This window comes from Carassius carassius, chromosome 10 (genome assembly GCF_963082965.1).
Source record: "Carassius carassius chromosome 10, fCarCar2.1, whole genome shotgun sequence".
In the NCBI taxonomy this organism is placed as follows: Eukaryota; Metazoa; Chordata; class Actinopteri; order Cypriniformes; family Cyprinidae; genus Carassius; species Carassius carassius.
Window position 1 is genome coordinate 10,478,074 of NC_081764.1, and position 19,805 is coordinate 10,497,878.

Here is a 19,805-nt window from a genome sequence, read left to right on the forward strand (position 1 = left end):
TTTCACGTCCTCACAAGTGCAACTTGTTAAACATGTTGTGTGCTTGAGATGCCTGCCAGCCCCCGTGACAAATCCCTGACGCCTTCATCCGGGACTCGACCATCAGAACACTCTCCAACATGGCGGCGTCAGGTGAGAATAATGCGCTCTCGCGCTCGGCCTTCATTTAAGGGTTTCTTTGCGAAATACCTCTAAACAAGTTTGTAAAACCCTCTTGGTTTCATACAAAATGGTTATAGCATTCACTGTGCTGCACAGCTAAATATACAGAGAAAATATTCTTAAAGCATGAAGGATTAGTTGTATTGGGGAAGCCTTATGCGCATATGAATTAGCCTGTGTGCTAGATGCAAAATGACGTGCATCGCCTGTTTTGTTATCCTCTTGCGTTTTTGAACGGAAAGATTTCGCAGACGGATGTTCGGGCGTTTTAATGTACGCGGAAATGTATAAGGTTAATGTACGGAAAGTAAATTATAGCGCGTGAAGTTTAGAACTGTGCTAATAACCCGTGCTTAGTGCGCATGCGCAGTACGATCCAGAGGAGGGACCAGAGAGGTGACCACGTGCGTGGAGCAAATAGACGTTCTCTCGTCTTTTTTGACAGAACGGCGGTTGGATTGGTGATTTAGATTTATTTCTGTTACTTTTTTAAATGTATATGTGATCACCGAAAAGATTTGTTAACGGACTCATTCGCTGCAGTTAAGTCGTTACGCCTGTAGGTGGCGAGTGACTTTTTGTGTCGAGTCATTGAAAATGAAATTGAGCAATTCATTACGAAACATCTCCTACTATCTCATACTAAAATGTATGTGTCGAGTTCTTTAAAGACAATTCAGAAAGAGTGTTTAAGTGTCCCCAAAAAAATGCATTAGTAAGTTAAAGAGTGCTTCAAAGGCTTGTACAACCAGCCTAAATGTTCAGAACTTATGCAAATACAGCTCTTATCTTTTTGAGCTGGGAAAGACTGAATTATCTGAAACTGTTTCTTAATGATACATCTGAATGACATTTAAAATCTGTAATAATATTTGACACCAGTGGTATCATAAATTGAGCTTCTGATCTTTTTCAGGCTTGTCCAGTTAATGCATATACGAATTGCAGAGTAAAACAAACATAATGTGAATGTGCCTTATGTTACCCTTTTCCACATTGCGGAGTGTCAGACAGCAACACATCTTTTGCACATGGTGTGACATTGCTCACTGGTGTGAAAGCTATTGGTGTATATTCTGGGTTTCGTGTAATTAAATGAAGGGTGTGAAGAGGTTTTACATGGAAATTCTCTACACGTGTAGTGACATTTCACTTCTAAAGCAGGCAGATATTAGTGAAAAAAACAAAAAATGTGATAATGGTCTTTGAATAAGCCTAACTGTTTTTTTTTGTTTGTTTGTTTTTTTGCGCATAGTCATGCTTTGTCTGTTATAGGGTGGGGATGTTAAAATGTTCTTCTGAATGTTAATGGTGGCATGAAATAAAAATTCTGTTTTCCAAATGCATCTTACTGTAAACATTAAATCCGTGCATATGTTTCTTTGTTTTGACCTTTTAAAAAGCCATTGCATCTTTTGGTGTAATGAGTGTGCCAGACTTTTCCAGTCGTTCTGTTCATTTAAAGGATAACCTTTGTCATCTTTTAGTCACCCTGAAGTTGTTTTAAACATATGAGTTTCTTTGTTCTGTAGAACACAGAAGAAAATGTTTTGATGAATATTGGTAACCAAGCACTTGATGGTAGCCATCCACTTGTATATTGTGACTTATATAAAGTCAATGGCTACCGTCACCTGTTTGGTTTAACATATTTATCAAATAAGTTATGGCATTCTCATAGCATCTTTTTTTTCATTTTTTAGCTAAGAAGAATAAGAAGAAGGGGAAGACCCTGACCCTGAATGACTTCCTTGCGAATGATGGCAGTGGCAGTGCGCCCCCCAGTTACCCCAGCGCAAAGACCACCAGCTGGGCAGACGAGACCGATGACTTGGAAAGTGATGGTGAGTGAAGGCTGGAACGCAATATGGATGTCTTAATTTCTTTATTTTCAAACATTAAATCATCAGACTTATTTTCTCCTTTTTGACAAGTGCTTCTCATTATAAGTAAGGAAAGATTGTTGGTGCATGTTATGTTCCCAAAGGCATATTAAAATCCCTCAAATTCAGATGCAGAGATAGAGCAGCACTTGCTGTAATTAATTATTCAGCCCTAACATGAAGCTAAAAAATGTAGTTTTTACCTGTCATATACTACGCGGTTTTCTGTGAAATCTTGTAAATTCCAACTGGCTAAAATCTGCAGGCTCTGTCTTTTGGCAACTTGTGTTGACTCTTCCAGACTTTAAAGCGGGGCAAAAATATTGTCAAATGTCAAGTCTTAAGAAGGCAAAATACTACCGTTGGTCTGATGCATTTTAGGATTCAGGCATTGAAATCATATTCTGTGGTGGTCAAGTTCTGTACTCATCCTCTTTAGTCTCAACTTCTTGGCATGGTGCAGAGGATACATATCGAGCTCCTCCCATCGATCGCTCCATCCTGCCAACTGCGCCTCGTGCAGCACGGGGACCAAACATTGACCGCTCTCGGCTGCCACGCGGTCCACCCTACACCGCCTTTCTTGGTAACCTTCCTTACGACGTCAGCGAGGAATCCATCAAAGACTTCTTCAGGGGTCTTGGGGTCAGTGGGGATCTGCATGTTTAGAAACAGGATGTCTAGATAATACACTTACATTCGGAGTCTTTTGTAGCGGCTTTGACAAATGCAGGTTGTGTATAACTGATGTTTTGTGTGTATTCTCAGATCAGTGCAGTACGTTTGCCACGGGAGCCTAGTAACCCAGAGAGGCTTAAGGGTTTTGGTTATGCAGAATTTGAAGATGTTGAATCATTCTTGAGTGCTCTCAGTCTAAATGAAGAGGTGGGTCGTCTGTAAAACACTGACCTCAGTGCATTACCTTTGTTTTCTGTTTTGAGTTAACATTGCATTACATTTGTGTAGAATCTTGGGAACAGACGGATCCGGGTGGATATTGCAGATTCATCCAATGACAAAGGTGAACAATGATGTACATCATGTCTTTGCCTCTCAACTAAATTAATATATTTAATTTAATTATTAAAATTAACATTTTCTTATATTTCTTCCAGAGAGGGATAGTGGATCAATGATGGGGCGAGACAGGGATAGAGGTCGTGGGATGGACAGTGGCCCTGATAAGACAGATTCTGATTGGAGGGCACGGCCAAGCGGGGACAAGGATGATGGTCCACGCAGAGACGACGGATTCGGGGACAGTACGTTAAACAGATGCACACTCTGTACCATTCTTAAACCAGTGTTAATTTTGACAGCAAATTTGGATTTGTCTTTAGTCATAGACTAGTTTAAAGGGATATTTCACCAAAAAATTCAAATTACCCCATGATTTACTCACCCTCAAGCCATCCTTGATGTATATGACTTCTTTCAGACAAATCAATCCATGATATTTTTTCAGACAAATAAAAATATGAAAATATGTACTGTCTCTTCCAAGCTTTATAATTGCATTGAAAGGGGGTCAAGAGTTTGAAGCCCAAAAAAAGTGTCCATCCATCATAAAAAGTACTTCACATGGCTTCAGAGGGTTAATAAAGTCCTTCTGAAGCAAAGCGATGTATTTGTGTAAGACAAATATCCATATTTATAAAAACTTTTTAAAACCGCAATCTCTAGCTTCCGCTAACTTTTGTACGCATGTTCACAGAAGAGTGGCATTTCAGATGATGACGTAGGTGTAGTGTAAGCTCTAGTGAGATGCCTTGTGGTATTTTTTTGCAGGGTCACGTGACCGCTTTGAGTCGGACCGATTCCGAGATGCTCCAAGACGCGATGATCGTTATGACAGCGGTCGAGATCGCTTCAGTGGAAGAGATCGCTTTGATGACCGAGACCGAAGGGATCGCTATGATGACAAAGGTAGCAGAGACTGATTTTGGAAGTTTGTAGCGTTTCGTCCATTTTTCCCGCTTATTCACACAAAAGATTGCTTAATTTCTCAAGTGATACCCAAATTGAATGTAAATGCTAGTTAAGTTCTCTGAGGTTCTGTGTTTTTGGTGTGTTATGAGTTAATGTTTGCTTTTCAAGTAATGCTATGGTTGGGATTGTCTAAGGTTATGACTCACGTGGTGGACGACGAGGATTCAGCAGTGGCTTCAAGCGAGACAATGATGACTGGCGTGATGGAGATCGAGAAGAGCGTTCAGACAGGAGGGATGATGGACAAGATGAGAGGGGTACATCAGATAATGTTAAGGCAGAAATTAAATGCTTCAGCTTTAAAGATACAAGTTTAATATCAGGAACATTGTCACTAATCATATGAGATTTTTCATTCCAGCCCCTACACAGAGGCCCAAGTTAAACCTGAAGCCAAGGAGCATCCCAAAAGAGGAGGAACAGAGTGGAAGCTTGTCCCCGCAGAGTGATATAAAGGTGGCTAATTCCAGCAGAACTTCCTCTATATTTGGGGCAGCCAAACCTGTGGACACTGCTGCTAAGGAAAGAGAGATGGAGGAGAGGCTGAAGAAAGAACAAGAACGACTCCAGAAACATTTGGAGGAGGACAAGAACAGGGCCTCGGAGAGACGACCACGAGATCGGTGAGGAAGCGTGAATAGATGGGTTGATGGAAAAGTGCTTTTTCAAACTACTTGGGTCTAACTTGGTGTAAAAATAGCCTAAAAGTGAATCTCATAGAGATCTTGGGGAGGGTTGAAATGGAATACAGCTCAGGAACTGGAGTCTCTGAAAACTTAACTGTAAAAATTGTGATCAAAGAGTATTTCGAGAATTCGTGGTTGAATTTCTCTCTCTTTTTTTTTTCTTCAGAGACTTGAGTTGGAGGAATGAACAGCCACCTGAAGAGCGTCGACGCACGGGAAGTGAATCCTCTCAACCTAAAGGTAATAAATACATTTATGCATGTTTTACTCTTTACTTTTTGTTTGATTCTTATGATTTTTAAAGTAATGAGGCCAGATTCAGTTTTTTTTTTAAATCAAAGATCATTTATTCATATAAAGTGTGTGCTGTGTATTTATATACTGTTTTATTTACTTTGTTTCTTCCAATGAATGTAGCCATGTTAGCTGGCATGGCACTAAATTATAAACAATTATCAAAGCATGTATATTAGGTATGCGCTAATATAAAAATCCTGGACAATTCTTGTATAAGGGCTTTATTAACTTTATGTTACAGGGCTGTTGAATCCTTGAATCTGATTGGCTGATGAACGTTCTAAGTCATGCAGTTATTTTCCGGGAAACACACGGCTAAAGTAGTTCCAGGAAGGTCTTAACCGCATTAGATGTCAAGATCACTTCACCAAATAATTTCAGTTATTTCAAAGGTCCTTACAACTTACTACAGCAAAATAATCACAGAAAGCACTTTCATTGAGAATGACAGATAGTGTTTAAAGCAGTGTCATTAACTAAGTAAAATATAAATATTAGATGAAAAAAAACTTAAATGATCATTAGAAATGTTTCCTGGGGAACTGAAATGTTTAAGTTGAGGTACTTCAATTACTTTAATACTAAAATGAATATACATTAAAGCTAAATATAAATATTTGAAAGAACAAAAACTAATGAAAATGTTTAAGGTACATAAAATTGCTGAACCTTTAAATAAAATTTCAATGAAATTTCAAAACATACAAATAGAAACTAATTCATAATATTAAATACTGTATTTGTATGTAAATATTACTAAAATAACAATAATTTTGTACAATGAAAGTTAAAATGGAGCCATTAAAAAAAAAAATATATATTTATTATTATTATTATTTTTTTTTTAAGCAAATATGCCTACAAAAGAAGATCCTGCCTATGGAATGATATGGCGGACTTTATTCAAAAGGCATTGCAAATTGTATTTGCAATTGCTTTTTCAATTTGTGGACGCATAAAATGTGACATAATCCAAACGCAAATGCAAATCGCGCATTACCGTTTTCATTTTCTATTAAGTGAACGCACAGTGTCTGCCAAATTTAAAATGGAAATGCAAAGTCCGTTTGCAATTGTGTTTCCCATATCTTACGAGCTATGAGCCTGTCATATTTAAATAGCAATATTAATTACCACATTTGCCTTTTCACTCTCTCTGCACTGTGCATGTAAACTGCCAAAACTCAAATGGAATCGCAATACCTTTTGCATTTGAATTTCCAACGTCTACACGGAAACCTGTCAATCAAGTGACAGGAGTGGGGCCATTTTATTGGGCGTGTTTGCATTGGGAAGTGACGATCGTACTAAAATGTACCATGTTTTTACTAGGGTAAATATGAGTTAACGATAGTGTTTATAATTAAGCCACAGTAGCCACAAATGTACAGTTGTCTGAGACGTTATGAAATGTTCTTTAACATCATTAACCATAAAATGTAGTCAGTGTTCTGCTATTGTTTATTTTCATAATAGGTAAACACAGGCCACAAGTTAACACGGTCACATTTCCTTGATTCAGCAGCTGCACGATGTACAGCCAAGAGTCCTGTCTTGAATCTAGAGATCTGGTGCTGATTCAGTGTAGCTTGGTAGCTCAGTGGTTAGTGACTGTCGTCTCTCACGGCATACCGTCTTTTAGCGCGTGTTCGAAACCCGGGCCAACACAGACGTTCTTTATTGTTTTGTTTATCCTACTAACTTCAGCCGCTGATTTCGGACTTGCATCCTCAGTAGTTCAGACTTTGAGCATTCGACTCGGGAGTGTGATGTCTGCGAGGACACAGGTCCGGTAATTCTGCAAACAGCAGCGTACTTGATAACATGTCAGCTCACCTTGACTACTGCAATTCGAACACGCGCTAAAAGACGGTATGCGGTGAGAGATGACAGTGACTAACCACTGAGCTACCAAACTAAACTTAAGATATGGGAAACACAATTGCAAACGGACTTTGCATTTCCATTTTAAATTTGGCAGACACTGTGCGTTCACTTAATCGAAAATGAAGACGGTAATGCGTGATTTGCATTTGCGTTTGGATTGTCACATTTTATGCGTACACAAATTGAAAACGCAATTGCAAATACAATTTGCAATGCCTTTTGAATAAAGTCTGCAATATCATTCCATACCTGCCAGTAGTTAACATGGTGTTAAATACTTCTGTATCTGTGATGTTCAGGATCTAGGAGTCAAGATGGTGAACATTCAGAGAATGAAGTCCTCAGTGGACAGGAGGATGAGCCGATCTCTCCTGCATGTCCATCACCCTCTTCCAGTCAGGGTGCGCTCCCGCTGAAAGTTATGCCAGCTCCACCACCTAAAGAAAATGCCTGGGCCAAACGCAGCACAGGGGGTGGTGCTAATGAGAAGGAAGGACCACCCTCAGCTGCCCCTAGCAACAAAAGCTCTCTTAAATCCAACAGGTGTGATTTCTCCCACAAATAATGGAAATACAAATATAAAATACACAATGATGAAGCACAAGTAACACTCATGCGCTTTTTGTTTTTCTCTGTCATTGTTCCTCTAGGTCAGCAGAAGAAAGAGTATCAGGCAAAGGTTAAAAGTCTCCACATTAAAACTTCAGAAGAGTAGAAAAAAAAACATGAATACATAGTTTTCTCACTTGTCTGTATTTCTGTTTGTTAGATGAAAATCGGGTTGATGGCATTCGAAAGGATAAAGTTGTGTCTCAGGGAAGAGGAGGAGGAGGAGAAGGAGGAGGATGGGATCGGGGACGAGAAATTGACTGCCCAAATAAAGAGAAACAGATAGAACCTGCAGACAGGTGACACATTCTTCATTAATGTGAATTTGTCTTGTACTGTATAAATTTACACAACTCCATAGACATCACATTGACTGAAGGGCAGTAGCTGAATCTGAGATATTGTTAGAGGAAAAGAATGCTAGACTTTTCTGTGTATTGAAGTAAATGGGAACTACTAAAATCTAAAACTGACTTTTAAATAGTCCATACATCTAGCTAATAAGCTAGTTGTCACGTGTTTTTTTTTCTGCTGCGTGATCGGCTGTTAGATTAATCCATATCAAGTAAGAATGTGTAGAGCTTATCATCGCTAAATGTAATGTATACATTTGATCATGATCTCGATATAATACTGTTTATCTATTCTTAAACCCTGTCATGTATTTCAATTGAAAGGAAGGAGGTCAGACGGGAACAAGATCCCAGAATAGCCTCAGAACCAAAGAAATATGAAGAGGGCACTCCTCCTGTGAGTACTTTATCTGGTCCTGACCCTTCAGTGAGTAGACAGTCTACATTTCAAGAAAAATTTGACCCCAAGTATGATTTGTAGAAACCTTCAAATTAGTGCAGTTGTTCAGCCCACTGTTGTGTAATACTTGTGGGAACTACTAATTCAGTGAGAAATACTGAAGATTATTTTCTGGATGCCAGTGTCTTTCTCATCAAAACCTTTAAGGTTATAAACTTTCTTTTTGTTGCTACAGCAATTCAGCTCTGCAAGTAAGTATGCTGCCCTACTAATGGATGGAGACCAGGGAGAAGATGGAGAGGAATGAACAATTAGGAAGGATCAACTAACGACAGAAACGGAGTACAGAAGAAAAAAAGCAAATGAACGATCAAATGAAGGGTTCATTAGAGCTCATGCTGAGGGAATGGGATGGTTTAAGGGATGATGGCTAAGGTACCCACAATGCTCTTCTCTGTCACGTTTATGGAAATTTAAACAGGTATTCCTAAGACTGGCTCATTTTAATTAAAAATAAAACAAATCAATGCAGTACGTAGATTAATGCATTCATACATATAGACATTTGAAAATCATTGTTCATTTGACAGTCATTGTAACAATAAAAAAAATATAAGATACTGTAACTTGTCTCTGAATTCCTTTTTTGGTTAATTCAGTCAGCAATTGCAATATGATGGATAGTAACTTTTTTATGGATCTTATTTAACTGTTCAATCATAATGCTCAGAGTTGTGTTGGAATGTCATAAAACATGGTGCATTTGATGAAACTGGCCTTATTTTCCCACTGAAGAGTTCAATATCAGAGACAGCAGAAACGCCCTCAAAACTGAGTCGTATGCCGTAGGATAGGTTTTCCACTTAAATCCTTTAAATGCTTCAGATTGAAACTCAATATTTCTGCTCGTTTTGTTCATCCTTTCATCTCAAACCTGTGCAGCATTATGTTCTCAAAGGGCATGATATGTAATTGTAATTGTCCAACACACTGATGCTGTGCTGATCTTCCCAGTCCCTTGGTGATTGAGTATTGAAAAGCAGTCCAAGACCCTTAATGCTTTTCCTTCCCAAGGATTATATTATTAAATTTAACCCTAAAATCTGACCATGTAAATCCACAGTTGGACTGCAGAGGCAAATTAATTGCGATACATTTACACCAAAAACTGTAATTCATTATTAAACGCTTACTATTTCAGCGTTTAATCCAAAGGAAGATGAGGCCACTTAAATCCTCAACGGTCGAGTGGATCCATGATTGGCTGTCAGAATGTTTTAATCATTCAGCTGTTAAATATATATATATACTGTGTATATATATATATATATATATATATATATATACATACAGTCGTGGCCAAAAAATACTGGCACCCTTGGTATATGATCAGAGAAGGCTGTGAAAATTGAACTGCATTGTTAATCCTTTTGATCTTTTATTTAAAAATAAATCACAAAAACGTATCCTTTCATTGGATAATAAGAATGTAAAATGGGGGGAAATATCAATGAAATAAAGGTTTTTCTCAAATACACATTGGCTACAATTATTGGCACCCTTTAATTCAATACTTTGTGAAACCTCCATTTGTCAGTTTAACAGGTCTAAATTTTCTTCTATAATGCCTGACGAGGTTAGAGAACACCGGACAAGAGATCAGAGACCATTCCTTAATCCAGAATCAGGTCAGAGGACTGGAATGGCCATTTCTGTGTTGTTTTTGAGGTTTTTGTTTGGGTTATTTTACAGTTGGAAGAGCCAAACATGGCCCATTATAAGATTTCTAACGGAGTCAGTCACTTACTGATTTTTTATCTGTTGGTATTTGATAGAATCAAAGATGCCATGTGTCTAAACAAGATGTCCAGGACCCTCCAGCAGAAATATAGGCCCACAACATCAAGAATACCGCAGTATATATTTGGGGTACTTTTTATCTCTGTGTTCACCAAACCCATCTTGAGTGTTTGCTGCTAAAAAGCGCATTTTTAGTTTCATCTGACCATAGAAGCCAGTCATATTTAAAGTTCCAGAACTGAATATGCTTTAGTTTGTTTTTGGATGAGCTAGGATAATTTTTCCTGTAACCCTCCCAAACAACATGTATGTGCTGTTTGACCATTTTTTTTTAAGGTTTTCTGAAATCGAGATAACTATATTCTGCAATTCTCCAGCTGTGATCCTTGGAGATTCTTTAGCCACTCAAACTCTCCTTCTCACCGTGCATTAGGATGATATAGGCACACATCCTCTTCCAGAACGTTTCGTAACATTTTATGTTGATTGGTATTTCTTAATTTGATTATGTTGATTGGTAATTCTCAGGCAAACCGTTTACCAATCACGTTTCTGTGGTACACGCCTCTACCAACACGATGGGTTACTCAGCCCAATGTTCCTCCTTGTTTTCGGATCGCCTGCATTTATATCCAATAACAATATAACACGATATAAGAAAATCAGAGATGCTTTAAATGTCCTTTGAAATAACGCTAACCATTTATTTTGGTATGTGGGACATTTTAAGTAGATCATTAATTTTTATATTATATTAATTATTACATTTATATTATATTATATTGGTATTTTATTACTAATGAGATCAATAAAAGCAGTCAAAACTAACAAAAGAGCAATAAAACGCAGATGCTATGACAAGTCTCGAATAGCTCAATGCAGTTAAAGTAGCAAGTTTTATATATATATATATATATATATATATATATATATATATATATATATATATAAATCATAGAAATGAATTATAATATCGCATTTTGGTTTTATGTTTTAGGACAACTTTGATTAAAGGATTTGATCTGCTTCAAATGTTGACTACTGTACACACACACACACACACACACACACAAAGAAAACAAGTAGTTATAATAAATATATAGAATATAGAAAGTTTTTTTTAATGAAAAACAAGTAACCTAGATAGAAAACGAACAGAGAGCAAGTAGAGTGTCGAGTGTTTTCTTACAAAAATGTAAACAAATAAGTACAGAATTATGTGGATTTACATATATACATTATTTTTACAGTTACATTGTAAGTAGTTCTCAGAAAATAATGGGTGTGTGTGTGGGGGGGGGGTATTTTCTTGACGTCATCAAACCAAAGTCATAGTAAACCATCGAGTATCATTCCTGACTCCTGATATGAATCAGTCTTTGAAAGACCCATATCATAGATAATTCAGTGACACATTTTTAAAGACAGACACAGACACTTGAATTTATTACTGAATGAATCAGAATCTTGAACAATTAGATTGAATAAAAGACTTATCCATTAACACAGTGACTTACCGACACCTAGTGGAGATATGACTTTCATAAGTATCATAAAGTAGGCCTATCATTTCATTTTGTCATTACATATTTCTGTGTAAAAACCGTTGTATTAAACATTAATCTCATTTCATTATACAGTTGTAATTGCTATGTAAATCCATGTACAGCCCGGCATTAAACTGTGGGGTGGAGTTGGCGCAGTGGATAAGACACATGCCTTTGGTGTGAGAGACCCGGGTTCGAATCCACTGTGAGACACCAATGTGTCCCTGAGCAAGACACTTAACTCCTAGTTGCTCCAGAGGCGTGTGACCTCTGACATATATAGCAATTGTTAGTCGCTTTGGATAAAAGCGTCAGCTAACTGAATAAATGTAATGTAAATGTAAATATATCTAAAAGCAGCTTCAGACACAGCTTCTATCTCTGAAGGCTTGATTAATACTGATTTAATTGGTAACAGCATTTTGTCATATTATATGTATTCTAATTTAACATAATCATTTAATAATTTAACATTAAGGATGACATACATATTTAGGCCTAATACGACATTCTATTTAAATGGTTAATAAAAATCAGTTCCCCCTAATGGGAAAGAATTTCTGACACTGATACATTTCAAAGTACATCTGTGTAATAAAGGTGTTCTATTCTATAAGTTCAGTATAATAAAAGTGTGTAATGTATTAAACTGATACAGTAATTGTCAGGTAAAATACTATTACAAACATTATTACATTGTCAACCATTGCCTTTTTAATTACATTGTTACCTTTAAAATTGTTATATTGCAAAGTATAACGCAAAATATATTTTACATGCAGTACGTGCATCTTCAAGAAACATCTAAAAACACATCTCTTCCATCTTTATTTGACCCTCGAACTCTAGCACTGTTTATTCTAATTATATTTGATCTATTTTTATTATTTTTATATAAAAAAGAAAAGAAAAAAACACTTGGCACCCTCTGGCACTCTTCATTCATTTTCTGTATTCTTTTTCAATTATATCTACCGTATTTTCCGGACTATAAGTCGCACTTTTTTTCATAGTTTGGCCGGTTCTGTGACTTATAGTCAGGTGCGACTTATTTATCAAAATTACTTTGACATGAACCGAGAGAAATGAACCAAGACCACTAAAGTGCATTACCGTCTACAGCCGCCAGAGGGCGCTGAAAACATAGAGCGCCCTCTCGTGGCTGTAGACGGTAATGTTTTCTCTTGGTTCTAAATGAATGCGACTTACAGGTCCTTCTCAAAAAATTAGCATATTGTGATAAAGTTCATTATTTTCCATAATGTAATGATAAAAATTAAACTTTCATATATTTTAGATTCATTGCACACCAACTGAAATATTTCAGGTCTTTTATTGTTTTAATACTGATGATTTTGGCATACAGCTCATGAAAACCCAAAATTCCTATCACAAAAAATTAGCATATCATGAAAAGGTTCTCTAAACAAGCTATTAACCTAATCATCTGAATCAACTAATTAACTCTAAACACCTGCAAAAGATTCCTGAGGCTTTTAAAAACTCCCAGCCTGGTTCATTACTCAAAACCACAATCATGGGTAAGACTGCTGTCCAGAAGGCCATCATTGACACCCTCAAGAAAGAGGGTAAGACACAGAAAGAAATTTCTGAACGAACAGGCTGTTCCCAGAGTGCTGTATCAAGGCACCTCAGTGGGAAGTCTGTGGGAAGGAAAAAGTGTGGCAAAAAACGCTGCACAACGAGAAGAGGTGACCGGACCCTGAGGAAGATTGTGTAGAAGGACCGATTCCAGACCTTGGGGGACCTGCGGAAGCAGTGGACTGAGTCTGGAGTAGAAACATCCAGAGCCACCGTGCACAGGCGTGTCCAGGAAATGGGCTACAGGTGCCGCATTCCCCAGGTTAAGCCACTTTTGAACCAGAAACAGTGGCAGAAGCGCCTGACCTGGGCTACAGAGAAGCAGCACTGGACTTTTGGACAAATTTTGCATGTCATTCGGAAATCGAGGTGCCAGAGTCTGGAGCAGTGGCGTAGCCACGGGTGTGCCAGGGTGTGCCTGTGCCACCCACAGTGGCAGCTGGCACACCTATCAGCAAACCAATCAGCAAACAGCAGCTGACTGTGACCCCAGCAGTCTATGACATAAACAGATAATTTCTGATTGCACATTGCTAGCTAGCAATATGTCGCAGAGCTCCTTTCTTAATTTTTTTTTAGCAAAAAACCTTGGCTTGATGGATAGCTGGACACAAGGCCTAACGTTACACCTGATGAGGATGTTTCTCCCTCCCCGGGCCCAACATCAACAGACAGTGTTGCCAGATTGGAAATGTCCAAGTATCGTACCAGAAGTTCAAAATTATCGTATTTGGAAGAAAATTATTACATTTAACAATTAACTACATTTTGACACGACCTGCAAATTACCACTAGGAGTATGGTTGGACGGAAGCAGTGCGACAAAAATACTATCCCATAATTTTGCACAGTAATCTGACAATAAATGTGGCACACCCAGATTTTCATATGCACACCCAGAGTCTCTTTTCTGGCTACGCTACTGGTCTGGAGGAAGACTGGGGAGAAGGAAATGCCAAAATACCTGAAGTCTAGTGTCAAGTACCCACAGTCAGTGATGGTCTGGGGTGCCATGTCAGCTGCTGGTGTTGGTCCACTGTGTTTTACCAAGTGCAGGGTCAATGCAGCTAGCTATCAGGAGATTTTGGAGCACTTCATGCTTCCATCTGCTGAAAAGCTTTATGGAGATGAAGATTTCATTTTTCAGCACGACCTGGCACCTGCTCACAGTGCCAAAACCACTGGTAAATGGTTTACTGACCATTGTATTACTGTGCTCAATTGGCCTGCCAACTCTCCTGACCTGAACCCCATAGAGAATCTGTGAGATATTGTGAAGAGAAAGTTGAGAGATGCAAGACCCAACACTCTGGATGAGCTTAAGGCCGCTATCGAAGCATCCTGGGCCTCCATAACACCTCAGCAGTGCCACAGGCTGATTGCCTCCATGCCACGCCGCATTGAAGCAGTCATTTCTGCAAAAGGATTCCCGACCAAGTATTGAGTGCATAACTGAACATAATTATTTGAAGGTTGACTTTTTTTGTATTAAAAACACTTTTCTTTTATTGGTCGGATGAAATATGCTAATTTTTTGAGACAGGCATTTTGGGTTTACATGAGCTGTATGCCAAAATCATCAGTATTAAAACAATAAAAGACCTGAAATATTTCAGTTGGTGTGCAATGAATCTAAAATATATGAAAGTTTAATTTTTATCATTACATTATGGAAAATAATGAACTTTATCACAATATGCTAATTGTTTGAGAAGGACCTGTATAGTCCAGTGCGACTTATGTTTTTTTCCTCATCATGACGTATTTTTGGACTGATGCGACTTATAGTCCAAAAATACGGTACTTGTTTTCTTTGTATGTGTTTATGTATTTATCGATGTGTGTTGTGTGTGTATATATATATATATATATATATATATATACAGTGTTGGGAAGGTTACTTTGGAAATGTAATAGGTTACAGATTACAAGTTACCCTGTTTAAAATGTAATAGTAGTGTAACTTTTTCAATTACTTTATTAAAGTAATGTAACTAATTACTTTTGAGTACTTTTTGATTACTTTTCTAAATTTGTGAAAATTAAAGAATAATAAATAAAAGCATATACATCAACTTAAATACAGTTATCTAATAAGCATGTGACGTATTCTGTGTACTAAACTCCTGAAACATTGGTGTTTTTTTTTAACTGCTGTCTCTGTATATGATGATAGTTTTCTCAAAATAAGTAAAATGCACATGAAGTGACACAGAGCAGTTCTAGAAATTATGTTTAAGTGCTCGTGTATACTCCTATATTGAGATGGCAGAGGTTGAAAACACTGTGAGCTTCAGTAGGCCTATGAGTAGTAAATGAAACCATGTCTTTGCCATTAATTTACAGAAGGGGCGGACTGGGAAAAAAATTCAGACTGGAAAAATCAAACTCATACAAACAAATTCATGGACATACTATTTTTTATCTATTTTAAATCTTTAATTTGGGGACATGCAAAATAATTAAAAGTTACTGCACTGCACCTTCACTTCCATTTTTTTCTTCAGTTTCTTTATATTGCCCTGTTATGCATCTCTCTATGACTTTAATACTCAAGATTGAACAAAACTATAATTTACAAACAATACTCTACAATACTACAATATATTTATAGAAAAATCCTAATACTGTACACGAGTCATATTTTTCCCTTACAAAAATTAACCATGCTTTTATTAGCCTATATAAAAGTAAAAAAACTTCGTTTATTTTTTTTTATTTTTTTTTGCAAATGGATCTGTATTTATTTTTAAATAAATACATTTGTAAAATAATTTTACATTTTTGGTTATCACTGTTAAACAATAGTAACCATTTTCTCTGGATTTATAGTTAAATATTAAAATGTTAATTTTCGTATATATATATCTCAAAGGACATTTCAACCATCTCTGATTTTCTTATATCGTGTTATATTGTTATTGTACAAAATGCAGGTGATCCCCAAAAAAAATCGTTTTCTTTAGCCCCGTAATGAATATGCGGAAGTGACCGCATAATGGATAGACTACAGTAGCCTATTCTAATGTTCCAGATATATGTTTGCGATCTGCTTAAACACTGGGTTTTGTTATAGGCCTAAACCATAAATATTAGACTGAAAGTCTATTAATATCTGTTTGCATGAACTTTAACTTTGAAATATTTTAACTGTTGCCCCGCCTTCTACTTCTCAAACCTCGTATTTTCTATGATATAGTGCTAAAACACGGAGGAACATTGGGCTTTGTGAGTAACCCATCGCGTCTTGGTAGAGGCGTGTACCACAGATTGCTTTGCCGATTGCGAAACGTGATTGGTTTGCCTGACCTTTATTATGAATGGAGTTTTATTCATTTATATACATGCTTCACAGTACCTTATTCAGTATTACACCCACACATGCAGATGCAAGCCGAGTGCTTCTTGGATGAAGCGGATGTGAAGGAAGGAGAACAGATGCTTTGTTGTCTCATTCTACCAATGAAAGATGGAGATGAGGAGGAAAAGAAGACCTAAAGCTCTCTGTGTGTGGACTTAGGGAATGGGTGTTGGAGAGATATTGGAATACAACCTTTATATTAGGGGTTGTGTGTCTGTTTGTGTGGATCTGCCTCAATGGTTATGTTTATGTCTTCTGTAAATCGTTCAATATTTTGAATCATTATAGTCAGTAGTTTCAGAAAGGAGTCTGTTGAATTGGGGGTCCATGGAGAACATATGTAAAACATACAAGTTGTTATTTTGAATCAATTGGTCATTTTTTAACTAATAATCTGTTTAGCGTAATGTAGTAATGTTAATACTTTATAAAAGTTATCAGAGTAATACTTTACAATACAGTTACATTCATTAACATTAGATAAAGCATTATCGTGAACTAAAAAAAACAACTGCAAAAACTGTTTTTATTGCATTTATTGATCAAGTTTAATTTTAAGAATATTTTTAATTAAGTTCATTCATAATGCATTCATATTCATTTTAAACAGCTTGAAATGTTAAAATGTGTGTTGCTACAACAAATTAACAATAATTTATATTATATTACATTTTGCGGTATATTTAAATTGACTATAATTATATAGTTATATTAACAGCTATATAATTATTATATAGTGATTGGAGTCCCTGGTTTGGCTAACATTCCATAAGAGTGTTTATTTTATTTTCCCCAACATCAACATTTCAGGTTGAAGTTTGGATGTCAGCATCCAGTACTCTTTATTAAGTGGTTCTGTTATGGATGTCCTTACTGTCAGTGCTTAATTGCAAGTGAAAAATAAATATGAAGTGTAAAGCTGTTTTTTTGCTGTGGAGAAGAATCACTCACTCACAGTAACACGTCCATGTCCACGTTCCATGTCCGTCATTAGGTGGCAAGTTGACTCTTTGGGGTCAGACAGCTTTAGAATTTAGATTTTATGTGCTCTTAGAAAACTAGCTTATAGGATTGAGAATGTAAATAGAATATTTCCACATAACACATTGTTAGCAGTGACAAAACACTTACATGTGCGATGCTCTTGAAATAAAAAGGAATTTACTGGTATATTCCATAACCACAGACAAATAGCAAGATTAACACCCATGCAAGCATACACACAAGCTCATGGCTTTTCTAGGGATGCTGCTCATAAAGACTGGTTAACAATAGATGGTGGGAGAATACCTCGAACTTCCCCCCTGCTCCTGTCTACTCCTGTCTGGAATGTGAGTGTGTATGTGAATGTAAGAGAATTCCTATTAGCAAAACTCTATTTTCAAAATGTCAGCAACAAAAGTCACAGTGAGAAAACTCTGTTAGTCTCTCTCTCACTCTCCGTCATATAGCACGTTCAGATGACATTGGTAAAGTCCTAGTAACCTAAACAGCTTTGCACTCCTCGGAGAAGAAGAACTGTGAAGGCATGAGGAGAAAGTTTTGTCTGTGTTGGATACGTGGAGGGAAATGCTTTATCTATGAGCCAAAGATTGGAGCTGGAGACAGTGAGAGAGAGAGAAGAGTGGAGAGCTGAAAAAGTCCTTTATCCAAAACCATGTTCCAACACATGTTCCTGTGGCTCAAGTGGTAGAGCATTGTGTTTGCAGTGCAAGGTTGTGGGTTCAACTCCCAGGGAATACATGTTAGTTAAAAGCTGTTAGCTTGAATGCACTGTAAGTCGCTTTGGATAAAAGTGTCTGCTAAATGCATTAATTTAAAACAAAATAATTATATGTTATCACTGTGTTTTATATCTGGTGGTCACATGTGCAGATTATGCAAAGATAACCTCTATAACTTTGAATGAACTGCTGTATATGTGTTTTTAAAAACATACTCTGTTATTGCAGAACAGATTTATTTTCTATAAAGTCTTTAGACAGATTGTTTGAGGTGGTATACAATGCTTGTATATAGCATAGCGATTGTTTATTTCCCATTTACAGTCTGTAGATGGCAGCATCGTCAAAGGGATAAACCTAACAATGTGCTTTTAAGGCCTACATTACCTTTCAAAGAATTGGGGTCAGTCATGTTTTAAAGAAATTAATACTTTTATTCAGCAAGGACACATTTGATTGATAGAGAGTGACAGTATTTATTATTATTTTTTACATTGCTACAAAAGATTTCTATTTCAAATTAATTTAAAATACATTCTATTCGTCATGACCTTCTTATTCATCATGAAAAAAACTATCATGGTATTAAGCAGCACAACTGCTTTCTAACATTGATAATAATAAGAAATGTTACTAAAGCACTAAATCAATATATTAGAATGATTTCTGAAGGATCCTGTGACTGAAGACGGGAGTAACGGCTACTGAAAATATATATATTAACACAATATTACTGTTTTTACTGTAGTGAACATAAGATACTTTAAACATAAAAAATTGTACCAACCCAAAGAGTATAAATGTCTTACAAAATATGTTTTCATAGCCTTAATCATTACTGATGTTTTATCAAAAAAAATGTTATAAATGCAGTTCACAGAGTGAGTTAAAGTTGTTTTTAGTATTTAGCTGAGAGTGTGTGTGTGTGTGTGTGTGTGTGTGTGTGTGCGTGTGTGTGCATGTATGTACAGTATATATATATATATATATATATATATATATATATATATATATATATATATATATATATATATATATATATGTGTGTGTGTGTGTGTGTGTGTGTGTGTGTGTGTGCTTGTGTGTGTGTGTGTGTGTTTATACCATTGATAATTTTGTTGGTGGCAGTATACCATGGACAGTTGAATTTGTAGAAAGAACATCTAGTTAAATAGAATGAAATAGAAAAGAGTATGATCATCCAGCTGTTTTATGCAATGTTCATTGTGCCCAAAATATTACTATCATCACACACTATTCCCCAAAACAAACATGATTTTCATTCATTGCTTTCATACTGATGAGTGATTTATGCTCTTCATATCACCACAACTGTGGGCGTGTGGACATGTGCGCTCAGTGCTCTTCAGTATCGTGTTTGTGGTTGGCAGATGTATTTAGGTTTAGTTCTTGCCAAATGTACATACATATAGATCCCACAATATTTGCTACTGTATAATTTTGAGGTCTTTGTGTGTGTGTGCTTACATGTGTAGTTGGGGAAA

The 19,805-nt window shown here is 36.6% G+C and overlaps 1 protein-coding gene across 2 annotated transcripts; it reads left to right on the top strand.

Annotated features, from left to right (window-relative positions):
- On the top strand, positions 1-8,892 carry LOC132151760 (eukaryotic translation initiation factor 4B-like). 2 transcript variants are annotated; one of them, XM_059560110.1, is made up of 15 exons: positions 1-132; positions 1,866-2,006; positions 2,485-2,690; positions 2,814-2,930; positions 3,012-3,066; positions 3,161-3,307; positions 3,834-3,971; positions 4,169-4,291; positions 4,396-4,657; positions 4,887-4,960; positions 7,204-7,447; positions 7,555-7,583; positions 7,674-7,812; positions 8,191-8,263; positions 8,502-8,892. In XM_059560110.1, exons 1-15 carry the CDS (start codon positions 120-122, stop codon positions 8,571-8,573), a joined length of 1,833 nt encoding a protein of 610 aa, XP_059416093.1. In that variant the 5' UTR covers positions 1-119; the 3' UTR covers positions 8,574-8,892. The 2 variants fall into 2 exon arrangements, with proteins under 2 accessions (XP_059416093.1, XP_059416094.1); XM_059560111.1 differs by lacking the exon at positions 8,191-8,263.
- The last annotated feature ends 10,913 nt before the right edge of the window (positions 8,893-19,805 follow it).

What these genes read in the sequence shown, in the direction of transcription:
- LOC132151760 (XM_059560110.1), top strand. An exon ending in ACTTCTTCAGGGGTCTTGGG is followed by an intron (nt 2,691 to 2,813) that starts GTCAGTGGGGAT and finishes GTGTATTCTCAG; the next exon opens with ATCAGTGCAGTACGTTTGCC. An exon ending in GAGAGACGACCACGAGATCG is followed by an intron (nt 4,658 to 4,886) that starts GTGAGGAAGCGT and finishes TTTTTTCTTCAG; the next exon opens with AGACTTGAGTTGGAGGAATG.